The 25,555-nt window shown below is 38.1% G+C and overlaps 2 protein-coding genes across 2 annotated transcripts; both read left to right on the top strand.

The window, feature by feature from the left end:
* The first annotated feature begins 2,346 nt into the window (after positions 1 to 2,346).
* LOC117614846 (putative calcium-transporting ATPase 13, plasma membrane-type) lies at positions 2,347 to 5,906 on the top strand. Its single transcript, XM_034343761.1, has one exon. It carries the CDS (start codon positions 2,575 to 2,577, stop codon positions 5,662 to 5,664), a length of 3,090 nt encoding a protein of 1,029 aa, XP_034199652.1. The 5' UTR covers positions 2,347 to 2,574; the 3' UTR covers positions 5,665 to 5,906.
* Positions 5,907 to 19,606: 13,700 nt separating this feature from the next.
* On the top strand, positions 19,607 to 23,070 carry LOC117615419 (putative calcium-transporting ATPase 13, plasma membrane-type). Its single transcript, XM_034344499.1, has one exon. The coding sequence runs from the start codon at positions 19,777 to 19,779 to the stop codon at positions 22,861 to 22,863; it is 3,087 nt and encodes a 1,028-aa protein (XP_034200390.1). The 5' UTR covers positions 19,607 to 19,776; the 3' UTR covers positions 22,864 to 23,070.
* Positions 23,071 to 25,555: the final 2,485 nt, after the last annotated feature.

Genomic DNA, 25,555 nt, shown 5'->3' with positions numbered 1-25,555 from the left:
ACTTTCAGGTGAAGGTTGTTAACAATTATTTTAGGAAATTGAACAACTAAAGGTTAAGTTGACCCCACGATTTTTGTAGATTCCAAATTTAGTAGAGAAATGCTTGAGTCAGGCAGTTAGAACGCGTTGCCTGTCCTGCACTTTCACAAGCACTCAAGTTACGTTGCATGTAATTACAATGTTATTTGGTCCGTCCGAGATAAGGACGTCTTTTCTTTGCGTTTTATTTTATGCCACTGCATTTGCTGCTACAATGTATTAGAATTTTCCGATTAAATTGTGCATGAGTTTCACCTGGAGTCAACATTTTGAATCTTTGTCGTTGAACACCCATTGACCACTCCCATTGGAGTTTCTCACCATATATTCTTTGTATTTTCTATCACACTTTCAGGTGAAGGTTGTCAACAATTTGGTTCGAAAAATTGAACTAAAACTTAAGTTGACCCCAAGACTCTTGTGGAGTTAAAATTTAGTTGAACCATCATCAAAACCTTAATAATGGAGAAATTCTTGGATCTGGCGCTTGGTACATGTTGCATGTTCGTCGCCCCTCACGCGGATTGAAGACAAGTGGCATGTAATTACTGTGTTATTTGGCCAGGTCATGCTAGGGAGAATACATTTATACCACATTGTGTATCATCTCTCTAATAGAGGTGGAGCCCACCAATACAATGAGTTCCACACATGCATGGGTGGTTCTATGCATAAGGCAGGTTGGGTGCCCGCCCAACCAAAATTAAAATATAAAATATAAAAAATACCCACATATGTTGTAAGCCCAGCCCAAAATAAAAATAAAAATAAAATAAAAAGCAAACTCTACGTACAGTTGTCTATCTAGGTAGTTCCATATCTTCTCTTTCCTTCTCTCTCTTAGCTACTCGACATCAACATCTTCTTTCTCCCTCTATTTTCTATATATCTTTAATTATATTTTTAATTTAAATTTGAGCATTGTAGGGTTTAATGAGGGATGAAAGAGAGTTTGCTAATAATATCGACAATGCATCAATAATTGAGGAATTTAAGAGTTCTACGCCTCGCAGGATTAAATTTTAGATTTAAAATAGTGTTCTTTTATTTTGCATTGCATTTATTTTTGGTTTTAGTTTTAGTTTTAGTTTTTGTATTTGTTGAACTTTTATTTATGGATAAATATGCATTTGAGGGTAAGACTCATTACGTCCTCCCTGACTAGGTATGTCTTTTAATGTTTATTAATGAAATTCACTCATAACGTCAAGTTTAGTATGTAAGTTTTGCCTAGTTGGCTTTCGAATCCTGAAATCACCACTGGTTCCACATCTATTAGAAATGTGATACACAAGATGGTCTTTAAATGTGATCTCCCTAACGTTTTCCTATTTCGTCGGTCGGAGTTAAAGAGCTCTTTTCTTTGCGTTTTATTTTATGCCACTGCATTGCTGCTCAGATGTATTAGAATTTACCGATTAATTTGTGCATGACTTTTAACTTGAGTCAAGTCCACAATTTGAATCTTTGCCGTAAAATATCCATTTAACCACTCACATTGGAGTTTTGAAGGCGTCATACTTACTTCTTTTTAGTGACGCATGATTTCTTTGGCTCAGAGTGACGTGTATGTGTTTCCTTTAGCAGTTAGTTTCTCTACCGTTTATTTTTCGGTGAATCAGGTCTGAAAACAAAACTCAGCCTCCTTTTGAAACCAAAAAACTTCTACAGGCTACAGCATTATAAACCCACTGGGTGCAGTACGTAATTAGTTGCTGCGGTTAAGAAAATGAAAATAGTCTGTAAATATCAAGCCCACCTATTGATACACGCTTAATATTGGAAGCTTTCATTTTTACCGACAAGCGCACGCGTACCAGCACAGCAGCAGCAGTTATCATCTTCAACACGTACTGTTTCATTTAAAAGATACATAATATATTGAGCCTGAAGATACCTTTTATGTATTTAATTTGTTTCTCATACCGACCTTAATATTCTATGTTTTTTTAATAATACACAACATATATTAAACTATTAAAAAACAATTGTTCATTCAAGCGATAATTTACTTTAAACTAATCTAAGCTATGCGAAGGGGGATCTGAACTTGGGTGCAGGGTAGGGAACACATCTGCTCTAGCTAACTTGATTAAGCCCATGTCTGCTTCAAAAATAAAAATTTAGTTGTCGACACGGATACAAAATAAGAGCTGACATATGCGGTCCTTTTTTCTTCTTTTTTTCTCGGTGGTTTCCCGGAGCCTGCTGCTAGTGCGTGTGAGTTCTTTGGTCTTCTCTACAACTTCCAATGAGAAACACGCTCTTATTGTCTTCTCTTCCAAAAGAAGATTATAAGTAGGCCTCTTCATGCAAGGTGGTGATCCTCGTACTACAATTGCATTCTATAAACAATTTAATTCCTTAAAAATTCCCCAAAACATTTTCTCTACTTTTCAGTTCTCCTTGAGAATTGTCAATCTTGTGTCCTTAACTCCTTGCGAGTCAGTTGGTCAGAATAGTCTTTCCATCTCTCTGCCTTAGTTTTCATCACATTATTTAGTTTTGCGGTTTTCAATTGAGCTGAGCAGCAGCATGTCGACCACCCTGCATGCGAAACTTGGGTGCATTGAAATTGCGTTGCTTTTTGCTGTTCAAAAAAGCATTCTTAGCAAACACCAAAGAAAATGGCGTTCTGCTTTTGCAACCATCTACTGCTCTAGAGCCTTCAACCTTTCTTCTCTATCCAAACCCAAATTCACGAACACCAAAATACCTCGCTCTCCCTCTTATGCCACTCTTACTGTCGAGCCAGATAATGAGTTTGAAATTGATCAAACCACCCTCACTGACCTTGTCAAGGAGAGAAGCCTCAACCAGCTCCGGGAGCTGGGAGGGGTTGAAGAAATAGCATCAGCTCTCAAAACTGATGCAGAGCATGGAATCCAAGGCTATGGTGATGCTCAAGACATTGCCAAAAGAGTTGAAGCATTTGGCTCAAACACATACATGAAGCCACCAGCAAAAGGGTTCTTCCATTTTGTTTGGGAAGCTTTCAAAGACCTCACAATTATCATCCTCTTAGGCTGTGCTGCACTCTCTCTTGGTCTCGGGATCAAAGTGCATGGCCTTAAAGAAGGCTGGATCGATGGTGGAAGCATATTTATCGCAATCATTCTGGTGATTTCTGTGTCGGCTGTAAGTAATTACAGGCAGAACAGGCAGTTTGATAAGTTATCAAAAGTCAGTGACAATGTCCAAATTGAAGCTGTGAGAGGCGGCAGGCGCCAACAGATTTCGATATTCGATATTGTTGTTGGCGATGTCATTTGCTTGAAGATTGGAGATCAAGTTCCAGCTGACGGGTTGTTTCTTGATGGCCATTCATTACAAGTAGATGAATCAAGCATGACGGGGGAAAGTGACCATGTGGAAATAAATCAAACCCAAAATCCATTCTTGTTCTCTGGCACCAAAGTGGCTGATGGCTACGCTCGAATGCTTGTAACTTCTGTGGGCATGAACACAACTTGGGGTGAAATGATGGGCCAAATCAGCCGTGACACGAATGAACAGACCCCTTTACAAGCTCGCCTCAACAAGCTAACTTCATCAATTGGTAAAGTTGGTTTGGTTGTTGCTTTTCTAGTGCTCATTGTCTTGTTAGCTAGATACTTCACAGGAAATACACAGGATGAGAATGGAAATCAGGAGTATAATGGCAGCAAGACCAAATTTGATGACATATTAAACGCGGTCGTTGAGATTGTAGCAGCAGCAGTTACAATTGTTGTGGTGGCAATTCCAGAAGGCTTGCCTTTAGCTGTGACTCTGACTCTTGCTTATTCCATGAAGAGAATGATGGTTGATAAAGCAATGGTGAGGAAGCTCTCTGCTTGTGAGACCATGGGCTCTGCTACCGTCATTTGTACTGACAAAACAGGCACTCTCACCATGAATGAAATGAAGGTGACTAAGTTTTGGTTGGGTGAAGAACCTGTGGCAGAGGAAGCTTTTTCATCCATATCTCCATATGTTCTTAATTTGATCCAAGAAGGGGTTGCTCTGAATACAACTGGTAGCATATACAGGCCTAGTTCCAATTCAGAAATTGAAATCTCAGGCAGTCCTACTGAGAAGGCTATTCTTTCATGGGCGGTACATGGATCGAAGATGGATATGCAGAAAGTGGTGAAGAGTTGTAGCATTCTGTACGTTGAGGCCTTCAATTCAAAGAAGAAACAAAGCGGGGTTTTGATGAAGAGGAAGGCTGACAACAATACAATTCAAGCACATTGGAAAGGAGCTGCTGAGATGATACTAGCAATGTGCACAAGTTACTACAATGCCTCTGGACTTGTTATAAATATGGATGACAATGCAAAAATGAGATTTGAGCAGATTATTCAAGGTATGGCAGCTAGCAGCCTCAGATGCATTGCATTTGCACATAAAGAAATTCCAGCAGAGGAGCAAGTGGATGAACGAGACCACAAAGCTTTGCTAAAAGAAGATGGATTGACTCTATTAGGACTTGTTGGTCTTAAAGATCCATGCCGTCCCGGGGTGAAGGAAGCAGTTGGAGACTGTCAATATGCAGGGGTAAATGTCAAAATGATCACAGGTGACAATGTTTTCACTGCAAAAGCCATAGCCACAGAATGTGGGATACTCAAGCCTAATCAGGACATGTTCAGTGGAGCAGTGGTAGAAGGTGTGCAATTTCGCAACTACACGCCGGAAGAGAGAATGTTGAAGGTGGACAAAATCTGTGTAATGGCAAGGTCCTCCCCATTTGACAAGCTCCTAATGGTGCAATGCTTGAAACAGAAAGGCCATGTGGTTGCAGTGACAGGTGACGGCACGAATGATGCACCTGCTTTGAAAGAAGCTGATATAGGACTTTCCATGGGAATTCAAGGCACAGAAGTTGCCAAAGAGAGCTCAGATATTGTGATCATGGATGACAACTTTGCATCAGTGGCCACAGTTTTGAAATGGGGAAGATGTGTTTACAATAACATCCAGAAGTTCATCCAATTCCAGCTCACTGTCAATGTTGCAGCTCTTGTGATCAACTTTGTAGCAGCAGTTTCAGCAGGTGAAGTCCCATTAACAGCAGTTCAATTGCTGTGGGTGAATTTGATCATGGACACACTAGGTGCTCTGGCTCTTGCCACTGAGAAGCCCACAAAAGAACTCATGGAGAAGAAACCAGTGGGAAGGACTGAGCCTCTCATCACCAACATCATGTGGAGGAACCTCTTGCCTCAAGCACTGTACCAGATTGCAATCCTCCTGACCCTGCAATTCAGAGGCAAATCAATCTTTGGTGTGGATGACAAGGTAAAGGACACCTTGATCTTCAACACTTTTGTGCTGTGCCAGGTGTTCAATGAGTTCAATGCAAGGAAGCTTGAGAAGAAGAATGTGTTCAAGGGAATTCACACCAACAAATTGTTTCTGGGGATCATTGCAGTGACAATTCTGCTTCAGGTGGTGATGGTGGAATTTCTCAAGAAGTTTGCAGATACAGAGAGGTTGAATTGGGGGCAATGGGGTGCATGTATTGGAATTGCAGCTGTTTCTTGGCCAATTGGTTGGGTTGTCAAGTCTATACCTGTACCAGAGAAACCCATTTTCAGCTATCTGAAGATGAAAAAACATAAGAAGAACTCCATTTGAAGTATTTTGAAGGAATCCCCCCAGGCTGGGTGCATCAGGCATGGTTTGCATTCTTTTATTTGATAATTTATTGGATTCTTTTATTATTCTAAAGTACTGTAATTAAAACTTTGTTGCACAGCATACAGTCGATAATGTAAGTATTTGCAACATTGTTTTTGTATGTAAATAGATTCAGCATCTAGTTGATAATGTAAGTTAATCTTCATATTTCCCTATTTTAATACACAACTTTAATAAATTATTTTTACTACTTTGCTTTTCTTTTTTGAGGGTAAGCGATAATCGTATTCATAACATAGGCACCAAGACCATCAGCCATAAGGGCATAAACTACCCACAAAGGGTTGATACAAATATGGAAGCACAGTAACCACGCATGGTTATTCCAGATACAGAGAAATACACAACAAATATATCTCCACTAATAGTGGCATAAAGCCAAACAAATTTCCACTTGAAAGCCACAAGCTTAAACAAATCAGATGTGGACAACAGCGCCGAAAACTACCAATATCACTACAACTTTTAAACTCTCACAAGTAAAAATACAAGTAGAGACTCAACTACAAACAAAACACCCAACTCACAAGAGATTTGATATAATTATTACAACCCAAAAAAAGAGGCAAAACCAACCGGAGATGACAGAAAGTAGAGTTGTTGTCGTTGCCACCACGAAAACAGGAAAGCTACTGTCGAATCCCAGGTTTAGGGAAAAACCGCAGCCACACAAAACCCACAAATCTGCAAAAAAAAAAAAATCGAAATAACATCAACATAAAGCTGCAAAACAACATGACATCACAAGGTGAGAGGGATTTAAGGAGATCTGTGGCAACAAAAAATAGAGGAGAGAGCACAACCAAACCCTCAAAGGAAGGCAAGAGAAAAGAGCATGGAAGCGGATGAGAGAAGATAAGGAAGGAGAAGGAAGGAGAGGGGAGGAAAGGCAGTGAACTTCCCTCCCCCTCCCCTAGGATAGAGGGGTGGCTAGGGTTTGAAAGCTATGTCGAGGAGCCAATAAGCTCATAAAGCTAAGAGAGAAAGAGGGCCAATAAGCCTATATAAGTTAGGAAGGAGGCCAATTAGCCTACACCAAGTTATGTATCATTCTCCCTCAAATATAATAAAATCACTTTGTTCAACTATTGTCCTATTGTTCTAAACCTCTTCACACATAAACCAACAATGGTATCATAGCAACACCACTCACAATCAACTTACAATCTAACATGTGGTATGAGAGCATCACAAACACTCATCACACACCTCCTAAATTCCAACAAGTTTCTTGGTCCAAATCCCAGCACCGAAAATTATTTTTAACTAGTTAAAAATTATTTGGACAAACTACATAAAATCCCCTAAATTATGAGGTCATTTTCAAGTTCATACCTAATTTTAGAGACATTTACGAGTACATATACAAACTTCCGGAAACCATACAATTTGCCCCCTTCGTTACACAAACTGTTAGTTAATCTTCAACTGAAGAAATAGTGAGATCGGTATATGTAAAATCCAAATTTTGAGCACCACAGCCTTAAAAAATTTTGGGGGCCGGGGGGGGAGAAACAAATAGGCAAAAACTAGGGGGAGGTGTGTCGTGGGTGGGTGTGGGAGATGCGTCAGTGAAGGGGAGTGGGTGGGGGAAATCTGGGTTGCACTTGTTGGCTGGGTAAGTCGGGTGGGCTGGGGGCTGGGAGGAGAGAGAGGAACATTGATTTTTATATTTTTTATTATTTAAAAAACAAAAGAATTGTTTACTATATATTTTGTCCACATGGAGTCTCTGGGCACAAATTAATTATAAAACCAATGTTGTAGTTATCCTTTAACAATAAAATAAAGATTTTAAACAAATAATAATTGTATCATATCTTGAGGAACGGAGGGAGGACTGTTCAGCCTTAGGGATGGCAATTTTTCCCCTGGGTAAGGGTCTTTGTGGGGATTCGACCCTAATGGGTCAGGTATGAAGGACCAAAAACTGGTATGGGGACAGGTACGGAAAATTTTTTGGGTATTGTGTTTGGGGAGAGGCCGGAATGATATTTTAATCCCCAACCTGAACCCTCCCCGTTTGGAATATATATATATATATATATATATAGTTTATGAGGTATATAAATATGCTATTAAAGTGATTGTACCGACTAAGTTTTATATTTTTATTATTATATTATGTACTTATATAATTTATACAAATCTTAAGCCATAATACTTATTTATTTAGTTAACTTCCAATACATATATAAACATTCTTATATTGTCTTGTAAGTATGTATTATTTATATTCATTATCTTGCCTTAGTATTTTTTTTTTCTTTCAACAAAGTAGTTATATATTGGTTTTTTTCCCCTAATGGGGCGGGTCGGGGAACCCATTCCCCAACGAAGGTGGGGATGGGGAATCCCCAATATGAATATTGCGGGTATGAAGGCGGGGATGGGGGAAAAAGCTTAACCGGCATGGGGATGGGAATGACATACCCACCCCCGATTCGACCCATTGCCATCCCTATCAGCCCATCCAAGTGAAGGTTGCTTTGCAAAAGAAGGTAGGCATATATACCACATGTTTCGTGATTATAGAGCATAGCAACTTTCACGCATTATCCTCATTTTATTTTGTACTACTTAAAATCCGTGAGTCTGCGACCATTTAATTTAGTGGCATTCAGCTTTTACATTTTTGGAGAATGTCCGGAGTTCAAATTTTATCGACGACAACATTTGAGTTTTGTTTTTGCTATAATATTGTAAGCATAAGGTGGACCTCCGTTTTTTGATGCATTCACGTGCATTGTCCACCAATCACCATGCATACAGACAGCGGCGGATCCAGGAATTTTTCAACGGAGGTGCAATTTTTAAAAGCTAAGAGCTCAAAACCCAAAAGCAAAAAAAAAAAAAAAAAAAAAAAAAAAAAAAAAAAAAAGACAACTAAACATCCTTATAATTTAAACAATACTAATGTTATTCATAATTAATTAAAATAATAACATTACAATTAACCTACAATTGTTGCCGACGAGGTTTCATATCATGAAAACGTCGCATTATATTTGCATTACTAATACAAGAAAAAACATCTTTCTCAATGTAAACAACCAAGCTATCACTCAACCATTGATTCCCCATTTTGTTATGCAATGGTGTTTTCACAATATTCATAGCTGAAAAAGCTCTCTCAACTGAAGCAGTTGCAGCGGGTAAAATTAAAGCCATGAAAGAAGTAAATACACATAGTTGTATATTCTACTCCTTCCCATATTCACCAATTTTTCTGCCAGATCAGTAATTCCGTTCAATGATGAAAACTCTGTGATGCTCTGCATATCAACAATATAAAGCCCAAGTTGATCTTCAAGCTTCATAAGGTCTCGGTCATTAAATTCTTGAGGGTAAAATTTAGCAAAATGAAGTATTTTACGTTTGTCAAAAGCTGCAAAATTATAAGCCAGACTCAAACATGTCATACAAAGAAGCAATTCAGTATTTACCTCAGTGAAGCGATTATTCAATTCCACTAGTTGCTTATCAATGATAGTAAGAACTAAGTCCACACGATAATAATGGCGGTTTGTGATTTTTTGAGCTTTACGTCTTGATCTCCCTTATTGAAACATCATGTGATTCATCTACCAATATATAAAAGAATGCATCGTCCATATCACTAATAATTGCATCAATGGTTTCAGCGGCACAAGAATTGATAAGATCTTTTTGAATTGTAGGAGCAATATACTTGAGATTCCTTGAAGCGTTTTCAAACACAACGGCACGAACTTTCTCATCATGATCGGCAAGAAATTGCAAAAGCTCCACATAATTACCCTTATTGCTAGATGTTTCGCTTTCATCATGGCCACGAAAAGGAAGACCTTGTCGCAATAAATAGCTAGTGCAATCAAGTGCGGCAGTTAATAGAATGCGATAATTAATACGAGCTTGGTCTGTCTACTTGATTACAATGGTTTCAACGTGTTGCTTCTGATTTATTAAATTTGTACAATGTTGTGTAGCTTTATTGTGAAGACTTCCAACTTGTCCAACATGGTCCCTAAAATTCTCGGGTCCCTTCCTCCAATTTTTAAACCCTTTCTCAATGAAGACATCGCTTCCAGCCTTTCCTTGTTTATCAAAGTCGCATTTAAAAAGATAACAATGAAGACAAAATGCAGCATCTTTCTCTTTACAATACTCCAACCAAACAAATGAATCAAACCATTTCACAAGAAAGCGTCGATTACTCTCCCCCATAAGTGTTTGAGGCCTGTCGTTTTGGCTTTTAGGCTGACAAGGACCCCTTTGCAGATAGGCTCTTCGAATTTGTTCTCGAAAATTGGGATTACAATAATTCATTGGAGGTCTAAGTCCAGGGTCTGCAAGAAGATTAGCCAATATTTCATCCAACTCAGTGACTTGCAAACGTTTTGGACTACCCGAATTATTCAAGGGAGGATGTGAAGTAGGTGGATTATTTGAAGGTTGATTTGAACTAGCTGGATTATTTGAGGGAGGATTTGAACTACTCGGATTATTTGAAGGAGGATTTAAACTCTTTCTATGAAAGTACCGTTCCATTACTCAAGAAGAAGAAAAAACGTAGGATTCTTGTGATGCATACACAATTGAATAAATTGGTCCTTTATATAGAGAATTCCAATCCCAATTAAATAAGGAATTCCCAAAACCCAATTGAATAAAGATAACTCTCACTAAAAACCCAATTAAGTAAGGAATTATAAAAAATGGAAACCCAATTAAGTAAGGAATAATATAAATTAAAAAGCCCAATAGAATGGCCCAGCAGCGCAGCAGTTTTCTTACATTTTTACGTTTTTTTTAAATAAAAAAAAAATAAACCCTGGTCCAAAACGACGTTGTTTTGGCCAGGTTATAAAAAATAAAAATAAAAAAATAAAAACACATCAGCGCCTCTTTTAAACCCTGGTCCAAAACGACGTCGTTTTGGCCAGGCTGTATTAAAAAAATAATAATAAGGAGGCGCGCTGCGCACAGCGATTCAACTCTCCCAACCGGTTTGGGCATTTCGTCGAACGGGTTCTGTGCATCTCATTTCTGAAGTAGAGGTGCAATTCCAACTATTGTAATGGACTTTTCCGGTGACCGGAGGTGCAAGTGCACCTCATTGCACTGCACAGGTCCGCCACTGACCGAAAGGATCATATATAAAGTGCCCGATTGGCATTGCTTATTTGAGGTAATAAGTGATATTAGAAAAAAATTTGGGAAGCTCAGCCCATTTGGTAAACTATGAGAAAATCACTTATTGTTAAAAATTGTTGTGAAAGAAAGTTATAAGAGAAAACAGCTAATGAGATGCTTTCGTTTTCTAATTATGCAGGAATCAGTTTCGAAAAGGTGCTGGGTTTAATGATTATGCGGCAATGATTTTCTGATTATGTGGGAATCAATACCAACAACACTTTTAACAAAAAGTTTACCAAACGCCAAACTACTTTATCTCACAATTGATTTCTCTCACAGCAAATCTGACATCGATTATTTTCACAGCACAGCAATGCCAAACTGGCCTAAAAAAATCTTTACAAATTTTTTTCTTTGGTAACCTACACATAAATTGAGCTCAATAGATATTAAATCAAAATTTCACAAACCCAAACAAACCATATGTGGAGAAAACACTCAAAAATACGAGAAAGATTAACAAATCTTAATTGAGCCAACCCAATTGAAGCTTTTGATAAGAAGATTTCATTCATAAACCATAATTGGCATACAAACAACAACACGATTACAGTGGCCTCATTATAACCTTCCTAGGAAAATCACATGGGACAAACCCAGGGTAAGAAAGAGTACCACACATGCCATGAACTAATAGGAGAGTCTGACCCAAGCCACTTCGGACCGTTACAAAAAACCAGAAAAAAAAAAACTTACTAGACACCAACGCAGTAGACCCACAAGAGAGAACCACAATGCAACCAAATTGTTAAAAGAAGCATTCTATGAGAACTTATAGTCTTTTGTACATCACAAGAACAACATCGCACACCAAGAGTCGGAGACACAAGAGAAGACGCCAAGAAAAAAAGGAGACGACAACAAAGAGGAACCCCAGAGAAGCCCACCAAACTCAGTGCTTGAGAAAGAAAAACCTTCTATGACCAAGCATAGTTCTTCGTGCAGCGTAGAGTAGAGAACAGCTGCAAAGGGTCAACACAATAGTGGGAGAAAAACAAAAGGACAACAACAAAGAAAAACCCTTCAGAAAACACATTGTTGCATCCTAACACTGTCAAAAGAAACCTCCTATGAGAGAACCATAGTCCGTTGAACAACACAGAAGTGGAAAGCATTTAGAAAGGTAAACGACATAAAACACTACACAAAACAAACCCCACGTCAACCACTTAACCTTAAGAGTAATGCTTCATGGAATAGAGCATTCGTAGGATGCCAAGCCCACGAACACTCCAACCGCACACTAAGGTTGGCCCCCAGGAGGCCTCACAAGACCGGTCTCCTTAGCCATATTAGAAAGGGCGCCACTGCAAATTCTCCAAGCCACCATCACCTAAGTAGCAACAACTCTAGTGAGCAATCTCAGTTTCCAAAGATGCTTCCAAAGGCTCATACTCGTGCGCCGCTGGCTAGGACCAAGATGGTCATAGAAGCTAATCACCCAAGCACTAGACTTCTTAGTCTCATCAAAACCTCGCCCCCTACCAAAAACCAGGATCCCCATCCTCCCACCAACACACTCGAGAACAAAAATCAACCGTCGCACCCTAAAACTTCCATCGACAAAAACCCTACCACGCAACCAAAATCAGCAGGACAAAAGGTAGAGAGAGGAGAAGAGGTGGCGACAGCCACAAATCAACGAGCAAGAGCAAACCCTAGGCTTTGTGTGTTTTTTCCACGGCTCTCCTTGCGTAAGAGAGCAAGTCTGCGATAGCCAAAGACAAGGGGGAAAACCAAACAAAGAGTTCTGTGTACTAACGAAACTGACTGAGATGATGAGCAAAGCAGCAATAGGCAACTTCGCACAAACGCTGGAGGCTGGAGACGTCCAGGGAGCAACATCAGGAGCCGACGTCTGAGAGTGACAAGACTGAAAACCCTAGCTGCGCAGAAACCCTTGGTTCTAAAAGTTGTTTCCCACAACTCTTCTCGTGAGCAAGAGAGCATCCAACCTAATTGAAACTTGATAATATATATTATATCATATGAAGAATAACATAATAAACCAAAGTCACAAATATGATGTCCAACTTTTTTTTTTTTTAAAGACCTTTCTTATTGAGAGGGACGATAGTATACTAAACTTATACACACTACATGGATGCTAAGACTCGAACCCAGGACCTTGCCTGAAGGAGTAAATACTCCAGACCACTACACTAGTGAATCATGTGGTCCAACCTACTTATAAGAGCAAAGAAATGGTTGAAAATGACTCTTGGATTTTAAGGATTTGCATAAAAAAAATAATAATAATACATATACTAATTAAATTTTAAGGAAAGTGATCTAAAAAAAGAGGTAAACTTGAATAGGTGACTCTTAAAATATTAAGAGCATCCACAATGGGCTCCCTAAACCACCTCCTTAGACAAATTTTAGAGATGAATTCGAAAAATACAACTCCAACCATGCTCCCTATCCACCTCTTAAAATAGGGAGACATTTAGGAGCTCCTAAATCTGAGGAGAGAGAAATGACTCCTGGTGGCTCCTTATAATTTAATGCTGCTTTGTTTTATGCATAGTTTAAACTTTTAATTAATGCTAACTATTTTTTTTAATTATTTTTTATAGAGATGGACCAATCATATTGAATTTTTTTAAAAATAACTATAGTATTTATGACTCCCTAAATTAGAGAGTATGATTGGAGTTCAAATTTGATAGATAGCTCTTAAAATAACTTTTATTTGTTTTTAGCCAAATTTTAACTGAAAAATAAGAAGCATGATTGTAGATACTCTTAATATCACAAAATATATTAATATATTATGATGAGGGCCGGGACCACTCTGATCCCTTAGTGGGCAAGAAGAGTGATGTTAGATATTTTATTAACTCTTAAATACGTGACGGTAGTATATCACTTTGTTGTAGACGATGATGTCAAGTTCAAATTTCATGAAACCCAACTTTCTAAAACAAAAGAAAAGAAAAACAAAAGTGTTTAATGCAAACTTTTTGACAAGAGAGAAATACTACCAGGTATTTTTATGTTTGGTACATTGAATTGTACCAACTAATTTGTGTTATATACATCAAAGTTATCATTATAAAAATAAAATAAAATAAATTTTTTTTAAAAAAAAAAAAGAAAAGAAAAGGAAACTTGAACATTAATCAATTTGAATGCAATGGAATCGCAGAGAGAATGAATGAGCGTGAGAACCACTTAAAAAAGACGACTCAAATTTCTTTGCTTTTTAATCTCTTTTTATAAAGTATGTGGAAAACCGACCTGTATTCTCTTTCCCTTTTTCAACAACAATAGCGTGAGAATACCAGGCAGGTACCTTCCTTCTTGTCTTCTTTTTGCCTTGCTCATTCGGATTTGTGCTGCATATATTATACTTGCACATAATTTATTTATTTAACATAAGTACTATCTTTTACTTGTAAAGAAAACAAAATGAGTGTTTGGTTCATAAGAAATGAGATGGAAAATCTTGATTTTTCATGTTCGGTAAGTCCAAAAATGGAAAATAGTTGTCTGGCACATAAGAAAATAGAGTGCGTTTTTACTCATCACATTAACTAAAGGTGTATGCTCACCACCTTAGTTAACTTAAATATGTGAATTAAAATTAAAAAGGACCCACATCTCGTTTCTCTCTCCGTTTTTCCTCCTTTCCCCTTCCTTTTCTTTTTCTTTTTATTTTATTTCTTTCCTTCTCCTCCCCCGCCCCCTCTCTCTCAAAGATATTAAACCCAGATTGGGAACTTGTCTCCTACTGAGAATTGGGAACTTGAAAAATCAAATCACAGAGCCTTCTTCAATGGCATTGGCTTCCCACCAAACAACTACCTCCAAAATTAAAAAGAAAAAATCCCCAAAAACCTCAAAGCGCAAAACTTTCAGTCACACACTTCTCCACTAGATCATCATCACCACCACCACCACCACCAACCCTAATTCCAATCAATTTCCAACAAAACCCATCAACAACAAATAATCTATATATATATATATATATATATATATATTGAATGAAAGGTTGTGAGTTGGGTTTGGACCATTAAAGTCACCAGCTTGGGCAAAAAGATGACATCTTTTCATTGGTCTTCTCTCTCTCGCTCTCTGGCAATATTGCTATTGTTTTATGTTATTATTATTAGCTCTTTACAGGAGGATACTGTGAATCTGGGTTTAGTATCTTTGCTCAAGATAGAGAGAAGGAGGAAAGAAAGAAAATAAAAATAAAATAAAAGGAAGGGGAAAGAAGGAAAAATGGAGAAACGAGATGTGGGCCCTTTTTTAATTTTTAATTTTATTCTCACATAAAGGTTAACTAAGGTTAACTATGGGACATGTGTCATCTTTTAATAATAGTGGTGAGCATACACCTTTGGTTAATGTGGTGAGCAAAAATACTCCTAAGAAAATAAGGGGAATGAAATAGTTGCCTGGATTTCATTTTTCCTTCCCATGTGAAACTAAGGCCAGCATTAAATGCACATTTTTAATGATCATTTTGTCCCTATTAACAATTTAGAATTATAATATAGTATTAAATTCATTTTTTTTTGTTTTTAATCTAATGTGGGTATAATTGAAAAATAAGACAAACTTTGTTTTACATTCTTACACAAACTAAACATAAAAAAGAAAATAAAGTTGTTTTTCCTAGTTACTTTTCCAGCATTATCAAACATGAAAAATAAATCTTCCATTTCCCATTAAATCCTTTATGCGAGCCTTACGGAGACAAAGAGTTTTTGAACACATTAAATACACTTATGTATGAGTTAAGAAAACGTTACACAAACAGAATCAAAAAATGCACCCTTCGCATACGTTATACTCCACGTTGTCCGGTTCATATAGCACACGCTCACGTGACCAAAGAGTTTCCAAGTAACCTCTTTATCCAAGGAACTATAAATTCGAGTAGCGGCGTCCAAGGTGATTCAAGGCAACAGCAACAAATTCTCTTATCAGTAGTTCCTTCCTTGGTTAATTGAATAATTGGTAAATTATAGAGTGAAAAGTTGAAAAACACCCGAAGACACATCTCCCAAGAAAAGAGACAATTCAACAATCTCACGGAGACAAACAAACCATAACTAAAAAGATAAACAAAACATAATGCCCTATCACCAGCACCGCTCGAATCAGCCCCCCATCAAACCAAGGGAGGATGACGAATAAATTGGCAGATATTTGACATAGATCCACCAAATAACTTATTCACAACGTCGTCACCAAGACGCACATATTTGATATAGATCCACACCACAGACTGGATATAGATCTTGGACGTTAGTCTTATAATAACAGCGGGTTTCTCAACCTCTGGCTCGTTATCTGTTCGGGTTCCTCAACTCGCGTTCGTCTTCCTCAACCTCTCGTTCGTGCGTGATTTGCTTCTTCTCTATTCTCGCACCTCTCTTCTATTCTCTATCCTCTATCTTCTCCTATCTTTGATTTTTTCTCTCCTTGTCTGTGAAAATCTTCATATTAATCTGACGATATTTGTGTGAAATTCAATATTCTGATAGACTGGGTTTATGAGTATCTTTGCATCTCCTGGGTTATGGAATCTTTGCATCTCCTAGATTGGGTTTATGAGAATCTTCCCCTCTTTCTCTATTTTGTAATATTTGGTGCTTAGGGTTTATGAATCTTCCTCTCTTTCCCTGATAATTTTTGTGTGATGTTGTTCAAAGTTCTGAAGATTTTTTTGATAATTTTCGAATTTTCTGTTTTTTTTTTTTTAGTTTGGTCCAGACAGGTGTTGCACCAAATCATGGACAGGATTCTTGACTGGTCCTAACCAATCCAATCCTAGAAGTTTAATCTAGTCCTATCATGTCCAGTCTTGGCCACCAAACAGGGCTTTGGGGCCAGGGACGGATTCATGAATTTTCTTTTCGGAGGTCAATTAAAAAATTTATATTTAAAATATCCAAACAGGTTGCAGGGGTCAAATTTCCACTCTCTAATGGAGGATTTCAGGGGTTACAGGGGTCACTTGACCACCCTTGCTCCTTTGTGAATCCGTCTCTTTGGGGTTTTCTCTCTTTTGTGGTTCAGATTCACACCATGGCATAATTGTTGCGTTAGACGTATGTTATTCTTCCCATTGTTTACTTTTGAACCTTTCATATTTGGAGTCAAACAACTTGATCTAAAAATTCTAGACTTAATTTATTCTTAAGCAACCATGCAAATGCCCAGTTCCTACCAAAGGTTGTTGAATGCTGAAGCAACGCACCAGGTCATCAGAAAACAAAATAATTGTCTGGTTGACAAAGAAATTCATTACCTTGCTTTATGGCATAATAAGAGTAGTTTACTTCTACCATTCTTTCTCACCATACATTCTTTGTATTTTCTATCACACTTTCAGGTGAAGGTTGTTAACAATTTGGTACGAAAAATTGAACTAAGACTTTTAAGTTGACCCCAAGACTCTTGTAGACTTAAAATTTAGTTGAACCATCCGCAACACCTTAATTATGGAGAAATTCTTGGATCTGGCGCTTGGTACACGTTGCATGTTTGTCGCTCCTCAAGCGGATTGAAGACAAGTGGCATGTAATTACTGTGTTATTTGGTCAGGTCATGTTAAGGAGAATACATTTAGACCACATTATGTATCATCTCTCTAATAAAAGTGGAGCCCACCAATACAGTGAGTTCCACACATGGATGGTTATGTGCATAGGGAAGGTTGGGTGCTCGTTCAACCCAAATTAAAAAATAAAATATAAAAAATACCCACATATGTTATAAGCCTAGCACAAAATAAAAATAAAATAAAATAAAATAAAAAGCAAACTCTACACACAGTTGCCTATCTAGGTGGTTCAATATCTTCTCTTTCCTTCTCTTTTGGCTATGCGATATCAACTTGTTTCTCTCTTTCTCAGCTACTCGACGTCAACATCTTCTTTCTCCTTATATTTTCTATATATCTTTAATTATATTTTTAATTTAAAATTGAGTATTGTAGGGTTTAATTGGGGATGAAAGAGAGTTTGCTAATAATATCGACAATACATCGATAATTGAGGAATTTAAGAGTTCTAAGCCTCGCATGGTTAAATTTTAGATTTAAAATAGTGTTCTTTTATTTTGCATTGCATTTACTTTTGGTTTTAGTTTTAGTTTTAGTTTTTGTATTTGTTGAACTTTTATTTATGGATAAATATGTATTTGAGGGTAAGGCTCATTACGTCATCCCTGACTAGGTGTGTCTTTTAATGTTTATTAATGAAATTCACTCATAACGTCAAGTTTAGTATGTAAGTTTTGCCCAATTGGCTTTCGAATCCTAAAACTACCACTAGTTCCACATCTATTAGAAATGTGATACACAAGATGGTCTTTAAATGTGATCTCCCTAATATTTTTCTATTTCGTCGGTCCGAGTTAAAGAGCTCTTTTCTTTGCGTTTTATTTTATGCCACTGCATTGTTGCTCTAATTTGTGCATGACTTTAACTTGAGTCAAGTCCACAATTTGAATCTTTGCCGTAAAATATCCATTTAACCACTCCCATTGAAGTTTTGAAGGCGTCATACTTACTTCTTTTTAGTGACGTATGATTTCTTTGGCTCAGAGTGACGTGTATGTGTTTCTTTTTTATTTCCTTTCCTATGTTTGTTTTGAGTAGGAATGGGAAACAAAGTTTGTATAAATTTTCAATTATACTCATAATGGGGACAAAATGATCATAAAAAATATGTATTTAATATTGGTTAATTTCCCTAAACTTTCCCATGATGAGAAAAACAAAACCCAAGTTAGGAGGATGGCTTCACTTTTCCTCTTACTTTCCCATGGGCTAGGTAATGATTTCCTATGCCTGGACTTACCAAACATAGGAAAGTAATTGATTTCCTATCCCCAAATCTCCATTCCCATGAACCAAATGGGACCTAACAGTTAGTCTCTCTCTCACAACATCCGTTTATTTTTCGGTGAATGAAGTCGGAAAACAAAACCCAACCTCTTTTTGAAACCAAAAAACCTCTACAGCATTATAAACCCTCCTCTCAAAAACAAAAAGCATTATAAACCCCACTACAATGAGATGTAATTTTGTCTTGCAAAGTAAATAATTTGAAATCACGTGGATTTGGTTCGGTTGTGGGGTTTACATGAGAAGAATTTCCCAAAATACTATTCTTTTTTATTTTTTAATATAAATATTGCTACGGTGCGTCGCCCGCGTTTTCAAATTCCACTGGGTGCGGTATTGATACTCGTTTAATATTGGAAGCTTTCACCAACAATGATATTGAGCCTGAAGATACCTTCTATGTATTAATTTGTTTCTCATACCGACCTTCATATATTAAACAATTTCAAAAAAAAAACTTTGTTCATTCAAGCGATAATCTACTTTAAACTAACTTAAGTTAGAGAAAGGGGGATCCGAACTCGGGTACAGAGTGGGGAGCACATCTGTTCTAGCCAACTTGATTAAGCCAATGTCAGCTTCAAAAATATGAATACAAATTAAGAGCTGACATAAAGTACGGTGGTCCTTTTTTCTTCTTTTTTTCTGGGTTGTTTCCCTGAGCCTGCTGCTAGTCCTTGTAAGTTCTTTCTCTACAACTTCATGTACAAGTTTCCGATGAGAAACATGCTCTTTTTGTCTTCCTCTTACAAAAGAAGATTATAAGTAGGCCTCTTCATGCAAGGTGGTGATCCTCGCACTACAATTGCATTCTATAAACAATTTAAGTCCTTAAAAATTCCCCAAAACATTTTCTCCACTTTTCAGTTTTCCTTGAGAATTGTCAATCTTGTGTCCATAACTCCTCGCGAGTCGGTCAGAATAGTCTTTCCATCTCTCTGCCTTAGTTTTCATCACATTCTTTAGTTTTGCGGTTTTCAATTGAGCTGAGCAGCAGCATGTCGACCACCCTGCATGCGAAACTTGGGTGCATTGAAATTGCGTTGCTTTTTGCTGTTCAAAAAAGCATTCTTAGCAAACACCAAAGAAAATGGCGTTCTGCTTTTGCAACCATCTACTGCTCTAGAGCCTTCAACCTTTCTTCTCTATCCAAACCCAAATTCACGAACACCAAAATACCTCGCTCTCCCTCTTATGCCACTCTTACTGTCGAGCCAGATAATGAGTTTGAAATTGATCAAACCACCCTCACTGACCTTGTCAAGGAGAGAAGCCTCAACCAGCTCCGGGAGCTGGGAGGGGTTGAAGAAATAGCATCAGCTCTCAAAACTGATGCAGAGCATGGAATCCAAGGCTATGGTGATGCTCAAGACATTGCCAAAAGAGTTGAAGCATTTGGCTCAAACACATACATGAAGCCACCAGCAAAAGGGTTCTTCCATTTTGTTTGGGAAGCTTTCAAAGACCTCACAATTATCATCCTCTTAGGCTGTGCTGCACTCTCTCTTGGTCTCGGGATCAAAGTGCATGGCCTTAAAGAAGGCTGGATCGATGGTGGAAGCATATTTATCGCAATCATTCTGGTGATTTCTGTGTCGGCTGTAAGTAATTACAGGCAGAACAGGCAGTTTGATAAGTTATCAAAAGTCAGTGACAATGTCCAAATTGAAGCTGTGAGAGGCGGCAGGCGCCAACAGATTTCGATATTCGATATTGTTGTTGGCGATGTCATTTGCTTGAAGATTGGAGATCAAGTTCCAGCTGACGGGTTGTTTCTTGATGGCCATTCATTACAAGTAGATGAATCAAGCATGACGGGGGAAAGTGACCATGTGGAAATAAATCAAACCCAAAATCCATTCTTGTTCTCTGGCACCAAAGTGGCTGATGGCTACGCTCGAATGCTTGTAACTTCTGTGGGCATGAACACAACTTGGGGTGAAATGATGGGCCAAATCAGCCGTGACACGAATGAACAGACCCCTTTACAAGCTCGCCTCAACAAGCTAACTTCATCAATTGGTAAAGTTGGTTTGGTTGTTGCTTTTCTAGTGCTCATTGTCTTGTTAGCTAGATACTTCACAGGAAATACACAGGATGAGAATGGAAATCAGGAGTATAATGGCAGCAAGACCAAATTTGATGACATATTAAACGCGGTCGTTGAGATTGTAGCAGCAGCAGTTACAATTGTTGTGGTGGCAATTCCAGAAGGCTTGCCTTTAGCTGTGACTCTGACTCTTGCTTATTCCATGAAGAGAATGATGGTTGATAAAGCAATGGTGAGGAAGCTCTCTGCTTGTGAGACCATGGGCTCTGCTACCGTCATTTGTACTGACAAAACAGGCACTCTCACCATGAATGAAATGAAGGTGACTAAGTTTTGGTTGGGTGAAGAACCTGTGGCAGAGGAAGCTTTTTCATCCATATCTCCATATGTTCTTAATTTGATCCAAGAAGGGGTTGCTCTGAATACAACTGGTAGCATATACAGGCCTAGTTCCAATTCAGAAATTGAAATCTCAGGCAGTCCTACTGAGAAGGCTATTCTTTCATGGGCGGTACATGGATCGAAGATGGATATGCAGAAAGTGGTGAAGAGTTGTAGCATTCTGTACGTTGAGGCCTTCAATTCAAAGAAGAAACAAAGCGGGGTTTTGATGAAGAGGAAGGCTGACAACAATACAATTCAAGCACATTGGAAAGGAGCTGCTGAGATGATACTAGCAATGTGCACAAGTTACTACAATGCCTCTGGACTTGTTATAAATATGGATGACAATGCAAAAATGAGATTTGAGCAGATTATTCAAGGTATGGCAGCTAGCAGCCTCAGATGCATTGCATTTGCACATAAAGAAATTCCAGCAGAGGAGCAAGTGGATGAACAAGACCACAGAGCTTTGCTTAAAGAAGATGGAATGACTCTATTAGGACTTGTTGGTCTTAAAGATCCATGCCGTCCCGGGGTGAAGGAAGCAGTTGGAGACTGTCAATATGCAGGGGTAAATGTCAAAATGATCACAGGTGACAATGTTTTCACTGCAAAAGCCATAGCCACAGAATGTGGGATACTCAAGCCTAATCAGGACATGTTCAGTGGAGCAGTGGTAGAAGGTGTGCAATTTCGCAACTACACGCCGGAAGAGAGAATGTTGAAGGTGGACAAAATCTGTGTAATGGCAAGGTCCTCCCCATTTGACAAGCTCCTAATGGTGCAATGCTTGAAACAGAAAGGCCATGTGGTTGCAGTGACAGGTGACGGCACGAATGATGCACCTGCTTTGAAAGAAGCTGATATAGGACTTTCCATGGGAATTCAAGGCACAGAAGTTGCCAAAGAGAGCTCAGATATTGTGATCATGGATGACAACTTTGCATCAGTGGCCACAGTTTTGAAATGGGGAAGATGTGTTTACAATAACATCCAGAAGTTCATCCAATTCCAGCTCACTGTCAATGTTGCAGCTCTTGTGATCAACTTTGTAGCAGCAGTTTCAGCAGGTGAAGTCCCATTAACAGCAGTTCAATTGTTGTGGGTGAATTTGATCATGGACACACTAGGTGCTCTTGCTCTTGCCACTGAGAAGCCCACAAAAGAACTCATGGAGAAGAAACCAGTGGGAAGGACTGAGCCTCTCATCACCAACATCATGTGGAGGAACCTCTTGCCTCAAGCACTGTACCAGATTGCAATCCTCCTGACCCTGCAATTCAGAGGCAAATCAATCTTTGGTGTGGATGACAAGGTAAAGGACACCTTGATCTTCAACACTTTCGTGCTGTGCCAGGTGTTCAATGAGTTCAATGCAAGGAAGCTTGAGAAGAAGAATGTGTTCAAGGGAATTCACACCAACAAATTGTTTCTGGGGATCATTGCAGTGACAATTCTGCTTCAGGTGGTGATGGTGGAATTTCTCAAGAAGTTTGCAGATACAGAGAGGTTGAATTGGGGGCAATGGGGTGCATGTATTGGAATTGCAGCTGTTTCTTGGCCAATTGGTTGGGTTGTCAAGTCTATACCTGTACCAGAGAAACCCATTTTCAGCTATCTGAAGATGAAAAAACATAAGAACTCCATTTGAAGTATTTTGAAGGAATCCCCACAGTCTGGATGCATCAGGCATGGTTGCATTCTTTTATTTGATAATTTATTAGATTCTTTTATTATTCTAAAATATTGTAATTAAAACTTTGTTGCACAGCATACAGTTGATAATGTAAGTATTTGCAACATTGTTTTTGTATGTAAGTAGATTCAGCATATAATAATGTAAGTTAATCTTCAGATTTCCCTATTTTAATACACAACTTTAATAAATTAGTTTTACTACTTTGCTTTTCTCTTTTGAGAGTAAGCGATAATTGTATTCATAACTTAGGCACCAAGGCCATCAGCCATAAGGGCATAAACTACCCAAAAAGGGTTTATACAAACATGGAAGCACAGTAACCACGCATGGTTATTCCAAATACAGAGAAATACACCACAAGTATATCTCCACTAATAGTGACATAAAGCCAAAAAAATTCCGCATGAAAGGCACAAGCTTAAACAAATCAGACGTGGACAACAGTGCCCAAAACTACCAATATAACTGCAACTTTTAAACTCTCGCAAGGAAAAAATACAAGTAGAGACTCAACTACAAGCAAAACACCCAACTCACAAGAGATTTGATATAATTATTACAACCCAAAAAAAGGGGCAAAACCAACCGAGATGACAGAAAGTAGAGTTGTTGTCGTCGCCACCAAGAAAACAAGAACACTACTATCGAAGCCCAGGTTTAGGGAAAAACCGCAGCCACACAAAACCCACAAATCTGCAAAAAAAAAAATCCAAATAACACCAAGATAAGGCAGCAAAACAAAAGGACATCACAAGGTGAGAGGGATTTAAGGAGAACTGGGGCAACAAAAAATAGAGCAAAGAGCACAACCAAACCCACAAAGGAAGGCAAGAGGAAAGAGCGTGGAAGCAGATGAGAGAAGATAAGGAAGGAGAAGGAAGGAGATGGGAGGAAAGGCAGTGACTTTCCCTCCCCGTCCCTTAGGATAGAGAGGTGGCTAGGGATTGAAAGGAAGAGAAGTAGAGGCTAGACTTTTGCTTTCCTTTTTGTTTTCCTTTTAGCACCAAATTTGAGTTCAAATATATTTTTGTAGGAAACCTTAACAAGTTCATCCGGTGTAGCTCATAAAAAACTTGCACTACTACAAAAAGTGAAAAAGACGACCATAAAACAACGACGGTCTAAGTGAAAACCGCCGTGGTTTCTAAAAAGACGACGGTTCTAAAAACACCGTCGTGTAATACCACCTTAGACAACTAAAAATGGAGATTCAAATGGCTGTTCAAAAACAACGACGTACCTAATTAAACAACCGACGCCTATTTGAAACAGATTTCAGCAGTGTAAAATCAAAGCCAACAAAGGACGGCAGAAGTTATGAATCGACCGACGTAGAAAGTAAAGACGACGATTTCAATAAAAGCCGCCGTTTTTTCTCATAAAATAACACGACGAGGTTTTCGTATAAGACGCCGTATAATTACAAACAAATCCACGACTTTAAAATACAAAATATCGCCGTATTAAATTAATTTACAACGACGAAAAATATAAATATATCGACGTCATTCTCGTATAGTTCTACGACGTTATCTTTAAATATTTAACGTCGTATTTATTCATTTTATACGTCGTAACTTTAATTTAAACCGTCGTCTTAATAAGAATTTTTTTTTACAATTTTTTTCTTTGATTTTCTTATCCTACGTCGGTAGATCTACTTAATGACAAGAATTGAAATAACCACGACGGTTTATATAGAAAACCGCCGACATAATCAGATTTTTTTGGGATCCCAAGGGTTACGAAATCTTACCAGACGGAACTCTGTTCCACATCATAATCTTAACAGATGACACAGATTTGAAATCAGAGAGACAATTATTTCGAAGTTGATAAAATCCACGCCGGTTGTATTAAACTTAACGACGTTTAACAAAATAATCTACGTCGGTAATTATAAATCTACCTTAATATAAAAGACGAGAAAAGCATTGACAATGTCTTCATCATATCTCCCAGCAACTACTGATTCGATTGCTCATGCTTTAGAGGCCATCTGAAGCCATTTCTATTCTTTATCGCATTCTTGAAACCCATCTTCTTCTTCTTAAGCTCTACGGATAAAGGAAGAGGCTATCACAAATCTGACGGATCTTCTTAGTAAAGAAAATCAAGCAGAGGTTCAGGCACATCTGATCTTCAGATTTCCCTGAGAAGCGAACTTTCCTTCGACAACGAGTGGAGGCCAGGCTTGCATCTCTTTTGATGGAAAGCAAGGAGTATTCAGAAGCACTAAGTGTCCTATCAGGCTTGATCAAGGAAGTGAGAAGGTTAGTTGACAAGCTTCTTCTTGTGGACATAGATTTGATGCGAGTAAGCTCAATTTCTCTTTGAGAAAGACATCCAAATTATTGTCTTTGAGATGTGAGAGACAGTCTCTCTGAGAGAGGAAGAACTTGGAACCCTAAATTTTAACCGCGAAAATGAATGAAAGCGACAAATTTATAGAATAAATTTTTAAAATCAACGGCGGTCCGAACCAAAAACCGCCGCTTAAATCGTACAATCAACGTCGCTCAACAAATATATTACGTCGTCTTAGTCTTACTTAAGACGACTAAAAACGACGACATAAAAAAAAACAGTCGTTGTTTTTATATTCTTATTTTATTTAAATCTGTCATCCAAAAAAGAAACTTTA

The sequence above is a fragment of the Prunus dulcis genome, chromosome 1 (assembly GCF_902201215.1).
Source record: "Prunus dulcis chromosome 1, ALMONDv2, whole genome shotgun sequence".
Lineage (NCBI taxonomy): Eukaryota > Viridiplantae > Streptophyta > Magnoliopsida > Rosales > Rosaceae > Prunus > Prunus dulcis.
Note: the sequence above shows the minus strand (reverse complement) of the source record. Positions and strands in the feature narration are given on the sequence as shown.